At 37.2% G+C, this 21,366-nt stretch overlaps 1 protein-coding gene across 1 annotated transcript; it reads left to right on the forward strand.

The window, feature by feature from the left end:
- The first annotated feature begins 7,668 nt into the window (after positions 1 to 7,668).
- Positions 7,669 to 13,029, forward strand: sost (sclerostin). The gene is made up of 2 exons (XM_017484385.3): positions 7,669 to 8,085; positions 10,626 to 13,029. The coding sequence occupies exons 1-2, from the start codon at positions 7,851 to 7,853 to the stop codon at positions 11,042 to 11,044; spliced, it is 654 nt and encodes a 217-aa protein (XP_017339874.1). The 5' UTR covers positions 7,669 to 7,850; the 3' UTR covers positions 11,045 to 13,029.
- Positions 13,030 to 21,366: the final 8,337 nt, after the last annotated feature.

Here is a 21,366-nt window from a genome sequence, read left to right on the forward strand (position 1 = left end):
ATAATATTACTAGGATAGTCTTCCATTATCGCAGAAATATTGCTAAGATAAGAAATATAATGTCACTAGACAATACAGAAAATTTGTTCATGCTTTTGTTACCTCTAGGTTGGATTATTGTAATGCCTTACTGCCTGGCTGTTCCAGTAGGTGCATAAATAAACTCCAGTTAGTCCAGAATACAGCTGCGAGAGTCCTTACTACAACCAGAAGATATGACCACATCACCCCGATCTTATCCACACTGCATGGGCTCCTAGTAAAATTACACATTGATTATAAAATACAACTACTGACCTGTAAAGCACTTGATGGTCTTATGCCACAGGACCTGGGTGAACTTTTGGTCTTTTATGATCTGCCACACCTACTTCGTTGGTACCTTGAATAGTGAAGTTTACAGCAGAGGGAAGAGCTTTCTCTTACAAAGCTCCACAATTATGGAACAGCCTTCCAAGTAGTGTCCGGGACTCAGACACAATCTCAGTCTTCATGTCTGTGTTACCTTCTGGCTCTCCCTTTTAGTTATGCTGTCATAGCTAATCTTGCCATAGTCTCTGCTTCCACTCACGCAAAGTACATTGTCCTTAACCGTTACGGGACAATAAGCATACCTAATAATCTCTCCCTCTCTCTTCCACTTTCGCTCAGTCGAACTACACATTACTCCTGAAATTTCACTGATCCTGACCCTTTCTGGTCTCCGGACCTGCACGATCCATCCCGATGCACTACTTCTGGTTACATGTTGCTGTCGAGGATGGCCTCACATGGTGAAGCCTAAAGATAATTGAGATTACTGATGATGGTACCACTTAAAAACCTTAAAGATGGCTTTGGACCTCAATTCATATGAACATTTATGCTATGATGGCTTAGGACTACAATTGGTATGATAGCTTTAGGACAGCGAATGCCACAAATAGTTTTGTACTCAAGCCTTCATCAGTGAACAGTGGATAAGTTCAACAAAACAGACTTCATGTAAAATCTGTAATGAATTTCCTGGTTACATGACCATTTGACCATGTAGTATTAGTACATATGAACATATGAAATGGGTAATCAACTTCAACAATTCATTCATTTACTGTAGATTTAAGACCATATGCCTCCCAACCAACAGATGGAGACAAAAACTTCAATAAAACTTTGCTTCTCTTTGGTCTCTGCACTCGCTGTCCCATGAATTGTTGAAATGTCCCATGAACTTGCTGCCCCACACACGCACACACACTCAATACTTAAGACAGCGCCATTGCAGATTTGCATTATTGTTTCCTGATGATTTGATTCAAATGGACGTTGAGGTCTTTCAGCGTTTACACAGCGCACCTGCATACTGGGGATGAACTGGCGTGGCCTCATATGTCCATGAGGATCATTGAAAATGCTCAAGTCAATTGGCTTGACAGTATGACTGATCTCGTTTTCCATGGCCCTGTTCAGGCAGCAATTACCTGAAGCCAGCTGTGGCCTCCTCAGAGAACACTGTCCAGGGGCCTCCTCCCTGTCACCCTCCAAAGACTGGAGACATGCTGGACATCAGAGCCAGATCTGTACGGGAAATTAAAGAAGAACACAGAGAAACACACCAGGGCAGAAGAGAGTAGGCTGAGGATTTCTTCTTCATGCTTCAACTTTGACAGCCTTGTAAGGTCTCCAAGCCATGACCTAAGCTACATGTCTCTGAAATATAATGAAGATGCATTCAGCCAGTAAGCATTTAGAAATATTTGTCATTGCACTGTGACAGCTGGCTGTACGGTGATGTTGACTCACAGAAAATATCTGGGCTGAGGCTCATCACACTGGAGTTTGATAAGAGGACATGCTGCCAGCAACACAGGAGGGAGCTTCATAATTGGCCTTCATCCCCATCAGTTACCTCAGGGGGTACGCACACACACACACACACACACACACACACACACACACACACACACACACACACACACACACACACACACACACACACACACACACACACTGATTAATATCAGAAGTGAAGTGTAATGAATATTCAAATGTTGGAATATCACACATGCTTGGCTGTATATATAATTGTTTGTGAATATGTTTATGATCAGTCTGTCTATCCAACATAGCAAATGAGCAATTAAGAAAAAAGCCTCAGAATTATATTAGTAATACCAAAAAACAAACAAACAAACAACTCATTTACAAGGAATATTTTTTCCCCTCATCCATCACGAATGACTCTATTAAATGAGAAGCACATGATTTTTTTTGTCCCATTCTACACCACACTCCTAAGTTTGTGAAAACTTAACTAAAGGAAAAAAGGGGAACATCTGCAGAACAGTGCTAATTATTGGGAAATATGGGGAGAGAATGGGCTTGGAATGGATAGGCTTCAGATCCTCTTCCAAGCGGCTGCGCCCGCAGTGGTGTTGCTTGTTTCATCTCAGTGTGCTCTGTTGTTTTACTGCACTGTGACGATCCTGCAGGCCTTTGCCAAGTACGCCTGATATTTATTAAGGAACTGTCATGTCAGAAACAGTCAAATATGGCTGCATGGCTCCTTAGGGTCCAAGTCAGTTTGTGATACTGGTGGGAGCACTTGTATTTGGAACAAAACAGATTGGGCTTTTATCTCTTTACTTTAGAGGACTTCTGGCCTGGTTGGAAGCCTTGTAATTCTTTCAATATTTTATGTTAGATTTGTTCTGTGAAATATGTCTGTTTCAAAAGGTAGTAATAATAGACTCCTACAACCTTGATGCAGATTCATCTAAAGCACAGTTTGATTATTGCAGGAGATCAAACATAATGACATTAAATTATCCACAGACACAACAACCACATGAAACAAGATTTTTGCTGTGTTACATTAAAACATACAAAGCCAGGACTGAGAGTATGCAGAAAATATTTTGGGTGATGGACAGCATGTCTGTGTACTTGTGTGCACAGTTAACATTAGGGCTGGCCTGGATGAAGAGAAATTAGAAAAGAAAATAAGAAGAAAAAGGTTTTATATCCAGATAGAAAACTCATAATCTGGTTCAGTTAAAATGAGAATGATATAAAAACTGCTTGAGATGTGAAAATCTTTTATTGTGTGCAAAAAGAAGGATCAGTATATAGTATTTAAAATATTACATGGAGTTAGCTGACCTGTACACAGATAACTCAATAAAGAGGAACTAAGACCAGATATAATTCTAGATGTAACAGTGTAAATATACTGAGTCTGAAGGCTAAGTGAAATAGAAAATGCTGTGGCAATACATTGATTATTTCAAAATAACCTTTCCCTATAGAAATTGTGCTGAGACCCTGTTTCTGTCTACTTGATTCTAGGCCTCACTCATTGTGAACTATCTTTCCTCTGACTCTGTCTTCAGTGGCTATCACATGACAGATCCATGACCCCATTTATTAGCTCTGTTTATAATTAGCCTTTATAGGATTACACACCTGAGGCCAAGATTATTTTCACATGCCTGTTATCTAGTTTTATAAATCCTGTAAAAAGCAAAGTTGTGAAGCTTTTTCAAAACAGTGCTTGAAATATTTTCTTTTTAGCTCCCTTGGATAAGCCACATAAATTCCTCATGTTCACCACATGCAGTTGTTTAGGCTTTCATGGTTAATTAATGCACCTTCCGCTACAATTCTGGGGAAAATATGACATTCCACATGTGTGCTGTTGCACCTTCCTGTCATCAAAAGTACACGTCAGTGTGTACTGCCTTTGTTTTCAGCTGGCCTCGTTGATTGTATGAGTCATAGTCTGCAAAAGATTATGTGCTGCTGTAACTATAGCCAAGCTGTTGGACTAGCAAACAAGTTTGCTACAAAAATGACACCCTATGAAAGTATGAATAGTAGGTCAAGCAAATCATATTCACTCACACTTAATTAATTGAAGTTTTCTCCATATGAACAGGATGTTATCTACAATATTCTTTTACAGTGGACGTCCTGCAAACTACATTAAGTTTTTTTGCTGAAAGATTTAAAGCTTGCATTCTCTGATTGATGAGGTACAAGAGTACAACTTTGCAGCCACAGCTGAGAATCACAGTCAGACTTCACTGATATGCTTGTTCTTCTAAGCATCACTCCAGTATGCAGCTAATAAAGCAGTTACAGTGCACATATAACATTTATAAACCACATGGATATTACTGCACTGAAGCTATTCCATCATGGCCTGCTTGCACTGCACACACACAAAAGCATCTTAACTCCCCTCTACTAGAAAGGGTAAACAAACATGACAAAGATCAGATCATGCAAAAACCCAAAGTACATGGGAATTTCAGGGCGTGAGAAATGTTTCTGTGTAAAATCACACTTCAAAATTCTGGACTTGGGCTGGTATAGAACAATGTGATCTGGACTGTAACAATGTCAGAGAAACTAAAGTCCCGATGAAAAGAAATCAAGAAATATTACATGATTCTTGGGATCAACCCCAAACATTTTTATTTTATAAAAACCTCTTTGCTCTAAATCCCAGAGAGGATAACATTTATGGGGCTAAATAATCTAGTGAGAGGTCAAGCCATAATTTTCGGGAAAACATAATGTTCACTGCACTGTGTGTTCTTGTAGGAAAACTTTGAGGACTTGCACATTTGGAGAGAATAATTTTCTAGCTAATTAGTGGAGCTTCTAAGAATAGCACCTGTGGCTTCATTTGAGCTGGCAGAGAGAAATCAGGGTGGTTTACACATGGACTTCGTGGGCTGTGAGCTTTGGTGAATTCCACAGTGAAACCGCAGCTGAACTAAACTCAAATTACATGTAGCACAGATTGAGTAGTGAAAGATGGCTAGACTTTGGTTTTTGAGATGATGCTGACCAGAGTCTTTTAGCTCCTCTTTTTTTTTTTTTTTTTTTTTTAAATAAGGAGAGTTAAAAAATATAAGTTATGAACTATTTTGTGAGGCTATTTGACAAGCATGCAACTTAATGATTATATACATAATTATGGTATAGTACACAGGAGCCAAACACATAAATGCTCCAACCATTGTAACCTGGACGAACTATACTTCTTCATCTGTAGGCAAGAACATGCAAATTATATACTATTAGTTTCATGGGTTCTACGTACATAGTGGAAAATCAGCCTCTGGACTTTCTTAAAAGTCCAGTTAAATAAAATATTATAGGACAGAATGTTCACATGTCCAAGTGTAGAATTTATTGCTTCCAAACACACCTGGTGAAAACACAGAGATCCCAGTTTAAAGAAAAGAAATGGGGGAAAAACCCTTCTGCAGTATTTCTTTAGTTAATGTATTTAAACATTCTTTTAATCTCAAATAATATAGGAAGTGTCTAATGTAGAAAAAAAAAGTTATTCTAACTTGAATAGTTTAAGATGAAAATTATGTGCATTACTTAATATTTTACTTTCAGTATTTTGCTTATTAAATCTTGAACAGATTTGTGACATCATAAGTAAAATAAAATAAAACTTTTTTCATAAACTAAAACTTTTTTTTGGTAGTTCACTACCTTAATTCTGTCCAGTTTTTAAAAGGGTCCTGCAGCATATCTGGCATCTACATATAGCAGCTTAAAAACTCTTGATGACAATGAACTTGTATGTTTTACACAGCAGAATTATAACTTTGATACTTTTATGTTTTTATTTATAAAAACGGAAGAGTGACATATATATATATATATATATATATATATATATATATATATATATATATATATATATATATATATATATATATATATATTTTAAAGGAAGAGTGACATATTTGCCAAAACGTTATTCAGTTTTATCAGTGTTTTCTTCTATATTAGCTGTTAGTAATCTATTTGTCGAGAAGTTATTCTGCTGTCTGGCAGTAAAACACTTGGCCTAGAAAAAGTCTGGACCAAGTTTGAAAGTTATTCAACCCTAATCTGATATTATGATAAAATATGCATGAAGGCATGATGTCTTTTTAACTGCAAACCCTAGAATGTATATATAAACAAAAGTGTGCCAGAGAGCAGGCAGTCAGTATGGAAACGTAGTGGACATTGTGATCTTTCCCTTCTGTCATGATGACAGGACTAACAGATGAGGAGTCACAAACACTCGCCATTTCCCTTTCAGTCTGTCATTTATAATAAGAAAACACTACACATGGACACAGAAATTCTGCCTTTATTTTTCAAAGTTGCAGCTACCTGATCAGACTCAGGATTGTACTAAGAAATCCATCTAATGAACAGTACGTGTTGAATTTTTTCCTAGCCAAATACAACATAAATTTATCGATAAACAAGGCATACTGACATGAGGTTTGGATCAACAACAAAAAAAAAGATTTTTTTTTTTTTTTTTTGTAAAATGTTGTTTGCAACATTTCCTTGTTTAGGTTCCCTCAAGAGGGCAGTATTTGTACAAATGAGTTATCTTGCCTGAGATAATTATATAATGTCACATCTATGGTTGAGTGTTTTCCTATAACCATAAAGAAGATCTGGCCTTTGACTTGACACTCATACTTTAACAACATTCATCACAATACTCACTAAACATCATACATAAAAAGTCATATGACTGTTATTTTAAAGGAAGAAAATAAAACGGCAAGTATTTCCGTTTAATTAAGTTATTTATTGTGAAAACCTTTCTCTATTTTATGTAACTCTGCAAACTGTGGATAAAATATGAGGGTGAATAAGTATTGCAGTGACTAACAGTTGGGGTATATCTTAAACCATGCTTTACTGTACCACATAGGACGTTTAAACAGTATGTCACCATCTGACTGACAAATAGCCTTCGGGTTATGGTGAGGTTCAAGCTCAAACGATAGAGGCATAGAACAGAGGCCACAATTAAAACTTTATTTAAGAAAATTTTATTGAAATTTTTTATGTTGAAACAATGCACACAAAGTACAAATATATTTTATTCATATGTAGTAGTACACTATATATTTTAAATAGGTTCCTAAACCTAAATTTAAATATATGTGTACAGTGGTTTCCTTTGCAAAAATTAAGTCGACATATTGACATTATATATGTAATAGATGTAGTAAATGTTTCTATAGAGAAACAGAATGTTTCGGCCAATGTCCTTCATCAGCTTCTGAGGATATATGAGGTCAAACCAATCTCCAGTTGGTTTATCTAGGTCTGGGGCCCCATGAATCCTGTTCTGGGAACACTGGGCAGGGGACGAGAGGCGGCTGGCATAGACAATCCACACACTGGCACATTTTTGGGACACAGGGAAGAAACCGGACAGCCCAGAGGAAGTGGTGTGGAGATGTGAGTAGAGAAGTAAGTGGAGATATTAGTGAAGATGTGAGTGGCAATATTTGTGGATATGTGAGTGGTGTTATTAGTGGAGATGTGAGTGGAGATATTACTAGAGATGTGAGTGGAGAAGTGCGTGGAGATATGAGTGGATATGTGAGCAGAGATATGAGTGAAGATATTAGCCTATTGGAGATATGAATGGAGAAGTGAATGGAGATATTAGTGGAGATGTGAGTAGAGTTATGAGTAGAATAATTGGCCTCAATACCCAAGGAAAATAAAACCCTATAAATTTTCTTGGTTTCTTTTCGTGCTCCTCCTTCTGATATCAGTATATATGTGTGCACGTGTGTGTGAGTGTGTGTGTGTGTGCGCGCGCGTGTGTGTGAGAGAGAGTGTGTGTGAGCGGATCCTCCCACTGCGCCGGGCCGCTTAATTACGAGGCTCGCGCGGAGTCTGAGCTACTTAAACGGCTCCCGGATGGGAGAGCTCACAGAGAGTTCAGTGAAGTTCCGTTCTGCTGAAGTTTGCCTCAGTGCAGTGTCAGTGTGTTAGTGTGTGAGCTCGCTTGCAGTGTTAGTGTGTCAGTCATGCAGGTGAACTGGGTGGTGATGTACCAGAGCGCGGTGCTGCTGCTGCTGCAGGGCTGCCTGAGCGCCGCCGCCGGAGGATGGAGAGAATTAAAGAACGACGCTACGGAGCTGATCCCGGAGTACACCAGCCACACAGCACATCCAGACCACCAACCTCAGCCATCTAACAACAACACGATGAACGAAGCCAAAAACGGGGGCAGGAGGCAGTCAGCTAACAGCCCTGCATATGGCAAGTATTTGCTCGGAAATCCAACTTTTCTACCTGCTGTTACTCAGATTAGAAAGGGTTGAATAAGCTGGGTAAAGGCAGCGATTTTCACTTTTTAAAATTTTTTATTTTTATTTTTATTTTTTATTTTTTAAAGCTGAGTCACATTTATATACTGATTCTTAATTCATTTTGCTGCTTCACTAAAAGTTACTCCACATGGTACGAACTTAATAAGAAATGTAGCTCCTATTCATCACTACTCTCATAGTGAAGGGTACAAAGGCACCTCTACTTTAAACCAGTAAGTTTTAATTGGTTGTAATTTGTTTAATTCAGTTTTGATTCTATTTGATAAATTACATTCACAAACATATCTGCTCACTATTGGCTGCTTTCAGTCTGGTTTGATAAAGAGTGTTTGAGTTGTGACCTAAACTGTTTGACAGGACTTTTGTGGCCCCAAATAGGATTTCAAAACATGTTGGACCTGAGCTGTCAGAATAATTTTACTCTGCAGGCATCCTTTCATATCTGCTGCTCAGACAATCCTAAACTCTTTGAAAAAGAACTTCTTTAAGAGTTTTTTTTTTTTGGTAGCTTTATGGTGCTTAGCTGTTCTAGTTTACAAACCTTTTCAGACAGGGACACACTCTGTTGTAGGGTTAGAAACCTCAATGGTTCACTCAGAGGGACAACCCATGAACTAGAGATTTGCAGAGTAAAAGCTGTACAGAGTAAAAACTGAGTAAATCATAGTAAGTTTTCTGAAAAGATACTAGAAAACAAAAAAAGAACAGATGAGCAAAAAATGTGCTACTTTATAATAACCGCAACACTCACCAATGTTGAGGACTACATCTAATACCCTAGTGTAGTTTAGATGGGTAAAAAACAGATGGGTTAATAGTCCTCATGGCTTTACATCTTCTCTGTACACTTCAGTGTATTCTTATTTTTACCTCATAGATGTAAAATGTCCTCTAGCTCCCAGATGCTTAATGAATAGAATTAAATTTGAATTAGCTTATGGATTGTGAAGTTGTTAAAGTGGCATTGCACATTAAGGAATTGTGAGGAAACATGCAAAGCTGAGTTAGAGGAATGCATGAGTCTGTGTGTTGCAATCAGGTCATCACCTGATAACTCAGTGTTTTGTGTGATTTCCGCTCTGTTACACAATTAGTCAAGGTCCACATAACTATCTAATTGCATCAGTATGTTTCCAAGCAGAATCGAATGGAGTTGGTTAGAGCATATCTTAAGGGTATTTTAAAATTGTTATTTAAATGCGATGGTGCTTTAGTGAATGATTCCCACCTGTGGTTAATAGACCCTGTAGTAATAGACCCTCTGTGCTACGAGATCTTTTCACCTGACTTGCGGCTGTCAGTATTGTAGTGTTGTTAGTGACCTTTCATTCATTTAATGCATCAGTGTAGGAGTTGGTGTAGCTGGACTATTAATATTGATATGATAAATACATTATTTCAAATAAACTGTTTAATAGAGTCGAAATGGAATTTTTAAGCCCCCTTAAAAAAGATGCTTAACAAGGAATGATAAACAAAATCATGTCAATAATAAAAGTAAAAAAAAAAATAGTTACATAAACTTGATTATATATTGAGAAATGAACAACTGAACACTTTATATGTGTAACTTTAGAATTGAGAATTTTCCTGAGAGGTGGGGTGTGTGTAGTCCCTTGTGGACAGTATGGGGTCATGCAGTATATGCTCACCTCTCTCTGGCTGACCTCCAGTTCTTTCGCAGTTTGAAGGGGAGCGGTATCACTGGGCCTTCATAAAACAGATCAGGTTCTCTGAGAATGAGAAAAGGGAAAACATGAACTCGTCACACACATAAATCCTTTGTTGTTTCTCTATGAGTTGAGCAGCAGAAGGAAACAAATCCCTCTGCAGTATCATTTTTGAGCTCATCCTTCCAGTATCTTGTATGATAATTTAGTGTGGTGTCATTGGAAATTGAACAATAGCTTTCTGACCTTGGCCTCCAGCTGAAAAACGAATTCTAAATTAATTCACATTCTTCTTTACAATAATGAATCAAGATTAGTTTCATTCTAGACTCTATCACTTGTGAGTGCTTTTGAGCTTTAGAAAGCTTAGAAGAATTGATTTCTCCACAAATTCACTGAAAAAAAATTATTCATGGGCCACAATATTAAAATTAAGGCCAGAATTTCCACTTAAGTAAAACATGTAACTTTTACATATTGATATGATGTCCATGTAACTACAATAAATTAAGTTCGCAAATGTACATATTTCTATTTAATGAGTTTAACATAAACCTGCCATTATTTGCCTATACTTTTTGTGCCACTTAAATATTTTACTTAAGTGGAAATTCTGCCCTTAATTTAAATATGTTGATCCATGAATAATTTTTTTTCAGTGATTGTAGTAATAACACCAATACTTATAATAAGAAGTTATTACTAGTTATTACTATTTTACTAGAAATTTAATTAACAGCAGATGTAGCACAGTTTCATGCCTGAGCTTATTTTCTTTTTGCTTCCTGTCCATGTGTAGAAGCCTCTGAGCTGACTTGCCGAGAGCTGCGTTCTACCCGCTACATCACTGATGGTTCGTGTCGTAGTGCCAAGCCAGTGAACGAGCTTGTGTGTTCAGGCCAGTGCTTGCCTGCTCACCTGATGCTCAACTCCATCCTTCGGAGCAAGTGGTGGCGGAGCAGCTCTACTGACTACCGCTGCATTCCAGCGCACTACCGCATACAACGTGTACAGCTCCACTGCCCCAACGGCAATAGTCGGACCTACAAAATCAGAGTGGTGACCTCCTGCAAGTGCAAGCGCTTTACCCGACACCACAATCAGTCTGATGCCAAGGATCAAACTTCTCAAAGAACACGGCACAACAAGAAGCGTGCACGTCTCCAGCAGACACGGGGCCGAAGCAGAGAGCCTACTATCAGCAGCAACTCGTACTGAGAAGCAGCCCTCCATGTATGTGAGCTCATACAATGACTCTGTCTGTCTCTCCCACAAACACACTCACATACATACACACAACATCACATTTTGTCCAAATGCCAATCCACAAGTCCAAGGGAAAGAAGACTTAATAGATATAACATCTGAAGTATTTCTCTGCGTATTAACCATTTAATGAGATCAGAAAGTCTTCGATGTGTTTCACAAACTTTGCATGGCCACTTGAGCTTGAATTAATCCCAATAACAGAGATGTTTGACAACAGAAAAACAGAGGACTGTTGGATTTTTGCTTTTTGGTTTGTAGTTGTGGGAGATCAGTGTAGAGAATTTGATGGTTTATACTGTATATTGACAGTATTCCTGTGGAGTGCTGATGATCTAATTTTCTTGAAGTTCATTATAAGGGTGATCAAGATGAACATTGACACCAAAGTTAACAAGCATAACCATGACCAAATCCTACATCAGCGAGGCTGCAAGCTTATGGCTGAGGTGAATGTTTGTATAGCTGAAATGAAGTCATCTCTTTCGGGTGTGCTGTAGCTCATGATCCAGCTGCCCAGGAGTACTGGGCTCAGAAAACGTGATGCTGGTGACACATTGCTGAAATCTAGCATTCTTAACCCTGGTCACATGCAAGGAACTCATCTGACAGTCTGCGGTGCTGAGTTCTCACAGACTTACCTTTCCAGAAGAGACCTTATAGGAGCTGTCAGCTGGAGCTGAGCCCACTGTCAGTGACAGAAAGTGGGAACGGTTGTGTCAGCACTCCACGAGCTGAATCTGTTAGGGCCAAGAGCAGCAAACACTGTTTCTCTGTCCTGTCTTAATTACTAAATAGTCCCATTCCTGTGTTTAGGATTTGAGTCATAAAAAGCCATTTCCTCTAGATGTGGTCAGTTCCTGTTTGTTTGAATAACAGAAAAAGGGGGCCCACATGCATGTAGGAATCTACAACAATTGTGCCTGTTGTTACCTTAGGGGCAGAGCACTTTTCTACACCGCCCCCGTTCTCTGGAAACCATTTGGAGCTTCTTGGCCAGTTGGAGTAACTAAGTAGTTTTAATGGTTATCTAATTGTAATAACAGTGAGATTTAAATGCAAGGACATTAAAACAACAATAAGCATGTACAACTACATGTAATCTCAGTATACCATTTAATTATAAAGGCTTCAGTTATATTATACAAAGTATAAGCGTTTACAAATGTGCTGTGAAATTAATAGGAGATTGACTTGAGTTCTGGGTGAAAAATGACCTGACAGAATGACAGTGTCCTCCAGCAAAGCCATGAGAAGCAGTGTGCTTTTAACAACTGGAGCTGCCCAAAGAATCAATTCCTCAAACATCCTTAGGGGAGCTTTAAGAGACAAACATGAAATACGGGACTGAACTCTGGATGTAAGCACATGTTGATATTACACAGGATGTACAGTAGGAGAGCTGTGGAATCCCAAGCCAGACATTTGCCTGTCACATCCAATCCAAGTGTCTCGCCTCCAGTATATCTAATGAAGAATATTTCACTCATGTCCGGACATTGTTCAACTCCAGAATTTTTTCCCTTTGACTTCCCATCTCTGTTTTCTATACATAACTAACTGTGTTTGCTTCTTTTTTTTTCAATTGTATGTTTGAAAAAGAAACTGGAAGTTTTTTTTATTGTCATGTAAGACAAATTGCCATGTATAACCAGATTGGATATAGTGTACTTACCTGGTCTGTTGATACAAAGCCCTTTAAATGAGTACTGGATGGAAGGATTGCAATCCTCTCCAATCCTGAAAGACACTCCTACAAAGAATGAACTGTATATGTAAATGTATGTATTTATTTTTGAATTTCAACATTTAAATTATTTATGCAACCTTTTTTTACATTTTTTTTAAATATATAAAATAATAGCCATTATTGTTCTATATGAAATAATAGTGAATTTCCTAACAAAATGAGAACACAAATAAAGTAAGTCAAAGTATATTTGAAAGGCAGTGTGTTTATCATTCTTTTCAGAGTGCTCTGATGAATGCTCTCTCCCGCACGCTAAGCCTGTCTCTCAGTGAAGCCTTGATAAACAATGTGCTGCAGTCGGAAAACGGAGGTTTGGGTGCACTTTGGAATGTCTAGCAGTACTTTACAATAGGTGAAAGAAAAAGAGTTTGTACAAAAGAATCATTATGTTGGATGTGTTTGGTTCAGTCAGTTTTTGTTCAGTATGGTGAACTGCAGCTATAGACCAGCATTATGTTGTTTGTTTACCTACGCTTCCTTCATACCATAAAGGATGCTTTTCTTAGACCACTTAATCTAGACGACCTCTGTGTTTGTCATGTTTGTTACATAGTAGAACTCTGTGTACAATTGCTAATGCAGGAACTCCCAACGCGTGCCTAACTAGCTCCAGCCTACAGTGTGCACAAACCACAATAAGGTGTTTATGCTGTAACTCATACAAATGACTTTCCCAAGTTTCCCAAACTTTGATGTAATTTAGATTAGGTTTATATGTAAGTAATTGCTAATCAAATACAGAGGAGGAACAAATATGGAAAAAATGACTTTTTAGACTAAATTGTTTTCTTTACTTTTGCCATTATTCTACAACAGTCATCTGATCTCCCGGTATCATCTATTATAGCCATTTTCAATATTAAAATCAAGCTGTATCCATAATCACACGACCTGCTGTGCTTTCATTCAAATGTAGCTGGCAGGCATAAAGCTTCCTGAGTAATTCAAGAACAAGTGTTGGAGAGTAGCACAAGACTAGTACCTTAAGAAATTGTTGCTGACAAAGCATCTGTCCTGAGTTATGACACCATAACTGAGTAATTACTCAGCAGCAACCTGGCACGGTCTTTCTAAACCAGAGGGTAGGCAGGGGTGTGTGAGAGGTCAGATGGGACCTTCTCCTCAGAGTGTATTTAACACTTCAGTGGCTTCTCTACAATGTCTCAAACACATGGGCCCTGAACAGGCCATTAATATCAGGTGCCAGTAGAATGTAGTCATAAGGCTCCAGGCGTAAGGAGCACATAATAAGGCTTCCATTTGCCAAATATATGAATTATTATGCAATTAACAACATGTCATTATAAATTAATTCCAGCAAATGGTCATAGCAAATAATACCAAATGTATTGCAATTTGGTATTATTTATTATTTGTAATTTATGCAAGACTGGATTAGCAGTGATCCCACAGACGTTTCTAATGTCCTTATATATATTCTGCAAAGTAACTGTTTCAAAAGTAGCAAAAGAAAAACAAATTTGAGAAACAAAATTTTCCCATACATGAATTGGTGTAAAAAGCTGTAGACCCATTTATATTTTAGTGTATAAAAATAGCATTTATGGAACATTATTTGTATGTTTATTGTTAATAACTAGTGTTATTACATTTATCTGGTTTATCTGATAATCAATAAGACACTAGACGACTAATACGCCAGATGCTACATCTGTAGTATGTTGTCTGAGATAAGTATTTAAATTTACAATGTTTAATAATTTCTCTCTCTCTCTCTCTCTCTCTCTCTCTCTCTCTCTCTCTCTCTCTCTCTCTCTCTCTCTCTCACACACACACACACACACACACACACACACACACACATACATACACACACAAACACAAACATGATATGTTTCCACTTCATACAGAAGATCTAGGATTACTGAATATACACACTTCATCTACACAGTCCTGTAGACCACTTTTATGTAAACCTCAGTATCCTCTGCATGCAACTCATCTGACCCAAGCTGCATGTCTGGCAGATAATATTGCTTTCAACTGCATTTCTAAGGTTTACCATCTCCTTTCATCTTGATAATACTGAGGTCAAACGTCTCATCTCTCCAGCTTGCACACAATTAGTGTTTGATTGTGCTCAGATGCTAAGAGATTATTCACCAGACCCAAATGAAAGACAAATCAATTAAATGTATCAAGTATCGCCATTTAAAGATGATTGAAAGAGATATCAAAATTGGTGTGCTGCGTTACACAAACAAAGAACGTTTAAGCCTTTGGTGTTCATCACTCGTACTGCAATAATAAACATAAACAGATGCTCATGGCATGCAGAATGTCTCGTTCAGATCAGAATCAAAAGCCTCTAAATGTTCCCATCAAGAGCTGCTACACATTGGCTTTACTATTCTCCTCTGCATTCGTTATTCAACTCATAATTTTGGAAATTTTTACCAGGAACATTAGATTCTGTTGTGTCCCTGTTAGCGTACCTAAAAATTTGAGTCAAGGTACTCCAGAAAAAAATCTGATTTCCTCAAAACACATGGAACTATGAGGGATGTATTCAGAGAAAGAAGTTTGTGCTGCACTAGCCTTATCAGGTCACGTGCACTAATAGCTTAGAACAAATCTAAAGCAGAGCTACACTTGGCATGGAGATATGGAAAGCACAAATTTAACTAATTTGGAGTCCTCCATGGTGCACTGTGTTGTGGGGATATCGTTACAATTCAGAGAGAGGGTTGCCGAGCAGGAGGAGGAGGAAGAAACTTGGGTTATGACTGTGGAGAGGCTGGGGCTGCTAAGTGTGTCCTACAGCATTATTTTCAACACACACAAGACTCCAGAGACTATAAATTGATATCGAAGCTGAGTTCCTGGGCCCTGGAGGAACAAGAGGCCACACTTAAGCAGGGTGCACATCAATGGCCCATTCAGGATGGCTGTGTAGGAAACACTAGAGGAGCGGATGAGTGCAGGGACAGACGGTAGCACGTCACGGGCCAGCAGCACCAAATGAGCCACAACTGTCTGAGCCAAGTACAGGAATCTGATGAAGGTCAAGCATATGTAGGAAGGAAATCAGCAGCAGACTGGATAGGAGCAGTCAATATTTCAGAACAACAGTAACCACAAACAATGGTAGAGGTCTTAGGCATGTATTACTTGTCTCCATTTGGAATCAATAAAATGAAAATCCAAGAGCAAAATGTTCAGATCCTCATACAAATAAATAAGCTCAGTCAAGGCACAAGGGCTCTGAGCAATCTGTTTTTGTGGAAAGCAAGGTAACATTCATCATATTGTGCTCTGCAGCTTTTGCCAACAGGGTGTTGAGTGCTGGCTCTAGACTGTAGTTTGTTTGTTTAAAAGATTACAATTCGTCCAAGTCAAACAGACACCTTGAACATTTACCCTGCTCTGACAATAAACACATGCCAAATGGTTTGAGAGCATGTGCTGGACATTCCTGTATTCATGAGGGAGGATAGAGGCCAGGTAAAGGCTAGCACATGCACGTATGATGTCATCATGTACATAGCAATTATGCATATGATATCACAGGCCGCCATTTGGGAACACGGTCCACAGAGGAGAATGAGAATAGATGCTTATAAAGATAGTTAAACATATTAAGGTGTGATTTTACTGTGCCAATGTGCACTGTTGCTTCAATTCAATGAAGGTTATGCACATACAGAAGTGAAACATATTTTATAAGTGCATAATTAAATGTGGGATTGTATTTTTCTTGCACTGAAGATCACTATACTGTAGATGTGTTTTACTTATTGTTTGCGTGTGAGCAAAAGGTACTGAGAAAGTTGATTTTCTGACAGGGTCTATGGAAGCCTATGTCTTTTTATTAAGAAAAAATAGCACATTTTATCCATTTGCTTAAATGAATATGCAATATATTTTATGAGCGTTTCTTCTGGGAGATCCAAACTCACATGAGTACTAAGAACATTTAGCACAAACACAAACTTATTTGCATATTGTTTGAAACATTGTAATTTTCACTAATTGAGACAATTATTCTTTCTAAATAACCCACAACACACTCACTATGTGCAAGAGATGCACACACAATTTAGGATAATTTTAAAATGACTTCCTAATCTTCTTATTAACCTATGAATGAAAAATGGTGTCATGTCCAGATGGTAACTTAGATGGAGAACATCTCTTACTTTAAAGGAGAAGTGGACTCTTCTCAGCTGCACATCATAGAAAGGCTCTATTCAGCAAATGAACTAAATATTCATATTACAAAAGCAACAACAACAAGAACAAGAACAACAATAATAATAATATTTTAATACTTCCCTAATTAAAAACAATATGAGAATATTAGTTCCTACAACCATTCTCAAATCCAGAGTTCAGGAGTGTTGACTTAACATCCTGGGGCATTTCAAAACTGTAAAATATCACATTCACATTTTTATTCCAAACATTTTTTTTTCAACTTTAGTATTTCCTGTTTAACTGTTAGCAGTACAATTTATGGTAACACCATATTTGGATTGCCCTCTTGGATTGTCCTATCCACTGATTCTCAACAACATGTTATAAATTATATCAATAGAGTGAAGTGAAACTGAAATTGTGATAGGACTAGGGAGAGTCTACAGATTACATGACAAAAAATATTATATGAATTTCAATAGCTATCAACTGGACTATCCAAATAAAGTGAGAGAAAAAAGGACAAATTAAAAGTCTATAGAGTGTAAATAGGTTAGGTACTAAAAAATCAGCAACATAAACTGTTAACAGTTTTCTGCCTTGGGAAAGTCTCCAGGACAGAGGATTTTGCTCTTTCTGGTTTCAAGGTAACATGACAAGCTGCATTTTTGTCTTATTAACTTTATGAGAGAGAGAAAAAATGAGAGGCTGGTGAGAGAATGAGTTTATAGCTCTAATAACATTAGTGATAACAGGAACTAACTTGTCTCACAGATGTTCCACAACAATAAATGTATCTATGAATGTTTAATAAGCATGATGTTGTTCATTAAAAATTCTAAATTTTAATTGTCAGCAAATCACTGGGGAACAAAGAGGAATAAAAAACTTAAGAACATGCTGTCTATATATGATTTGTTGCTGTGTAATACAAAAATGTTGATCCCTTAAGGGTTGTTTGGTTTGCCTCTCTGGGGGGAACAGCTCTATGTGTAATCCAACACTGAAGTGTTTCTCAATCAGAAAGGGTTCTAAGGGAGAAAGGAGATCCCTTTTATCTAATGAACCCTTAAAGAGCCCTTGAAGTTAAAGATGAGTACAGAGTGTGTACCAGCAGTCACCTACTTCAACCTCTCATTAGCTTGATGGATTTCAATCACAACACATCACGCTGGATTATAAGTTTTGATGCCCCTTGGTTAAAATATTATAAAATTACCCAGTTCTTCTGCATGATCCAGAGTGAGGTGTAGAAGGATTATTCTCTAAATGTTATTAATGCACATCTGAACAATAGGAGAAAAACTACATTCCTGCCCATAATTGTCTATATGTAAATGCTCCATAGAATAGCTATATTGTCAAATAATTTCATTGCCTATGTCTATTTGTCTTTGGACAGGGACATTTATGAGTGTCTTCTTCCTCAGCTAAATCTGAATATAAGTAAATTGCTTTAGTATTTCAATATTAAGTAAATCACCCAGTACAAGTATGTGCCATTTGAAAGCTATTTGGCCTATGTTGCTTATTCTGATTAAACAGAGAAAAACAATCAATAAAAATGCAGGGGGAATTGCTTCTTAGCCATGTGGCTTGGAGTATGAACCAGTAAGCAGCTATCTCTGGGTTTCCTATAATATAGCCTTGTGATCAGTTTGGCTTTTTAGACTTATCAAATTAAGAAAATATCCTCTGGGATGTTACAAAAAGCTAGCTCAAAATATCTAAAAGTTCACTAACTGTTACCGCACTGAAATCATGCTCTATAACAAGGCTTAAAGCACAATGTAATATATAAAGCCCTTTAATCTTTAATATATTAAGATTTTTTGTAGCAATTCATTCTATAGTATATAGGCTATATAAATTGTAAAAAAAACAAACAACAACAACACAAAACGTATTTACTAAGTAAACATGCTTAGTAAATAGCATAGACAAAATTTGTAATTGGTTTCCACAGTAAAGATAGCTGTGCATATATGATAGTTACTTGCCAATTACAGTGTTAAATACACATATTAGCATTTTGTGTAATTAATTTGCTATGTGCTCAATTCAGACATTTTTGTGGATAATCAAAAATGTAAAAGACTTTTGTCTGCTCTTGACATCTCTTCCTCCAGAGGCCCTCACTTCTCTCTTAATTTAATAGGCACTAGAGAGCAGAGCAGCCTTTGTGTTCATTTCACATTTTCTCTCCTTTGAATCAAGTCTGCCAAGTTCATGTTTTTGAGAAGGGAGGAAGGAAAAGAGGGCAAACAGCCCATTTTACACCACTGTGGAGGAGCTCCACAGCGGGCTAATTCTAGCAACAGATGGCCCAGAGCCCATCCATCAGACAGGGAATATTTTTCACTCATATAAAGAACAGAGAAAGAAAAAGACATAAGACACCTATCATGCTCCCAAAACCATAGTCAGTTCCAAAATCAATGGATGGACTTGAGTATAAGGCTTCAGTCTAGTCTAGGGTTCAGTTGTTATTAAGCAAAAAATCTGGCCTTGTTGATTATGAAAAGCCTGTCCATTTGTGTTTTACTAAGGTGATTTATGGGGGCTCATAAAAGAGCTCAGACATGAAAAAAGCAGAAGCAAGTATTCCTCAGAGGGAAATATATGGCTAATAAGACAAAAGATGAAAGATTTCATGAGCATACGTTACATGCAATCTTCCAACATACACACATCCTGATACACTAATCTTGTTGCAACCGTCTTCAGATGTACTTAAATTACATTCTACATGAAAAACTGAGTTATGTACAAAACTGGAGTATGAGTCTAAATGCTCAGTTTAAGGACTATGCATATGAACACTTCTAGCCCTTGTATACATTTGAGGGAGGGTTGCAAAAAAAAAAAAATTAAATAAATAAATAAATAAAAAAAAATTAAATAAAAAGAGAAGAGAAGTCAGCACAAAAAGACTGGAGAAATGGAAAACTTTTTTTTCCAGTGTAAATTAGCACCATGTCTGTTGTTCAGAACAGTATAGACAATGCTGCTTCATTTTACCAAACAATTAGTCTTTTGACCTACCACTGCAGTATTAAAAAAAAATACTTCTCAAAGATATTTTATTTATGACAAAATGTGATATAATCTCAGACCATTTTAGGACCTTGGTATAAAACTGTTCAAATAAATGACATCTTTTAAAACTGCTTGTCGATTGGGATGTCATGCAGATCTGGCAACCCTGTTCCTAGCATATAAGGAAGGAATATATAGGGCATACATCACTTTCCTGATAGCTACCATAAGAAGATCAGCACATTAAACAGGATTTTTGTGGCACTGCCAAATTTTTCAAATGTTAAATGAATGCAAGAAAAACTAAAAGGGTTTAATTGCACACTATTTTACCAGCCATCTTAATCTGTAGAAAATATTAAACATAACCAAAGGGCATATCAGCCATATTAATTCCCTCCACAGTATAATTCAAAGCAAATTTAGCATCTGGAACAATCTACGATTTATACATTAAAAGACAAAAAAGAGAAACAGCCTATAATTAAACATCTTTGCTTTCTTGGTTTATTCCCAAAAATAATGTCTATTTTTAATAGATATTCAGACTGACTCTAACTCTCCTGTGTGTCTGAGTCATAATGCTTTAAACAATGACAGCATTACTAATAACCACCCAGTAAAAACAATCCTAAAAATAACCCCTAACTGTCATACTCAGGATCCACAGAAGAATGAACAGAAACCGGTAACTGATGATCAGTTTAATGCTTCTGATATCCGGATGATGAAGATGATTAAAAGTCCAGACTTGTGTTTCAGACTAAATGCACTTTAATGGTCCTCACTGTGGACCAGCATGTCATGGTGGCTTTTGCATTTGCTGTATAAGACTGTTTCATTCATTACAAACCCTTTTTGCAGAAGGATGGGGAAACTGATGAACAGACTTTCCCTGCTGGCACTCCCAGTAGGAACGTCCCTGCACTGCTGAACACCTTGAACAAATCTGTTTGAATTCCACCAGGATTCGACTAAACTCTGCTGAATCTGGTTATAATTAATGCTTATGGTTTTTTTTCTATACCTACAAATCTAGAATATCTGAATAATAATTTAATTTACTTTATGACATTCAAATGATCATTTTACTACAGTATTATTACATGTTACTGTATGCAATGCCCTATTAATGATCCTTGATTGAAGTAGTAAACTGTTTAAAACCAGTAGACCTGAAATGGCCTAAAAGTAGCTATTTCTGACAAAAAATGTATTGAGTTTATTTTAAATCACTATTATTGTACAAAAATCTTAAAGGACCTCTGTGAAATCCTGTGGAAAATTGTAGTAATTGTAAAGTCTGCAGAAGTATGTGTGCTGTTAA

This window comes from Ictalurus punctatus, chromosome 13 (assembly GCF_001660625.3).
Source record: "Ictalurus punctatus breed USDA103 chromosome 13, Coco_2.0, whole genome shotgun sequence".
Lineage (NCBI taxonomy): Eukaryota > Metazoa > Chordata > Actinopteri > Siluriformes > Ictaluridae > Ictalurus > Ictalurus punctatus.

Excerpts from the sequence above, each read along its gene's own strand:
- sost (XM_017484385.3), top strand. The coding sequence starts at position 7,851 with ATGCAGGTGAACTGGGTGGTGATGTACCAGAGCGCGGTGCTGCTGCTG. Across the intron at positions 8,086-10,625 it reads AGCTAACAGCCCTGCATATG|AAGCCTCTGAGCTGACTTGC; the intron begins GCAAGTATTTGC and ends GTCCATGTGTAG.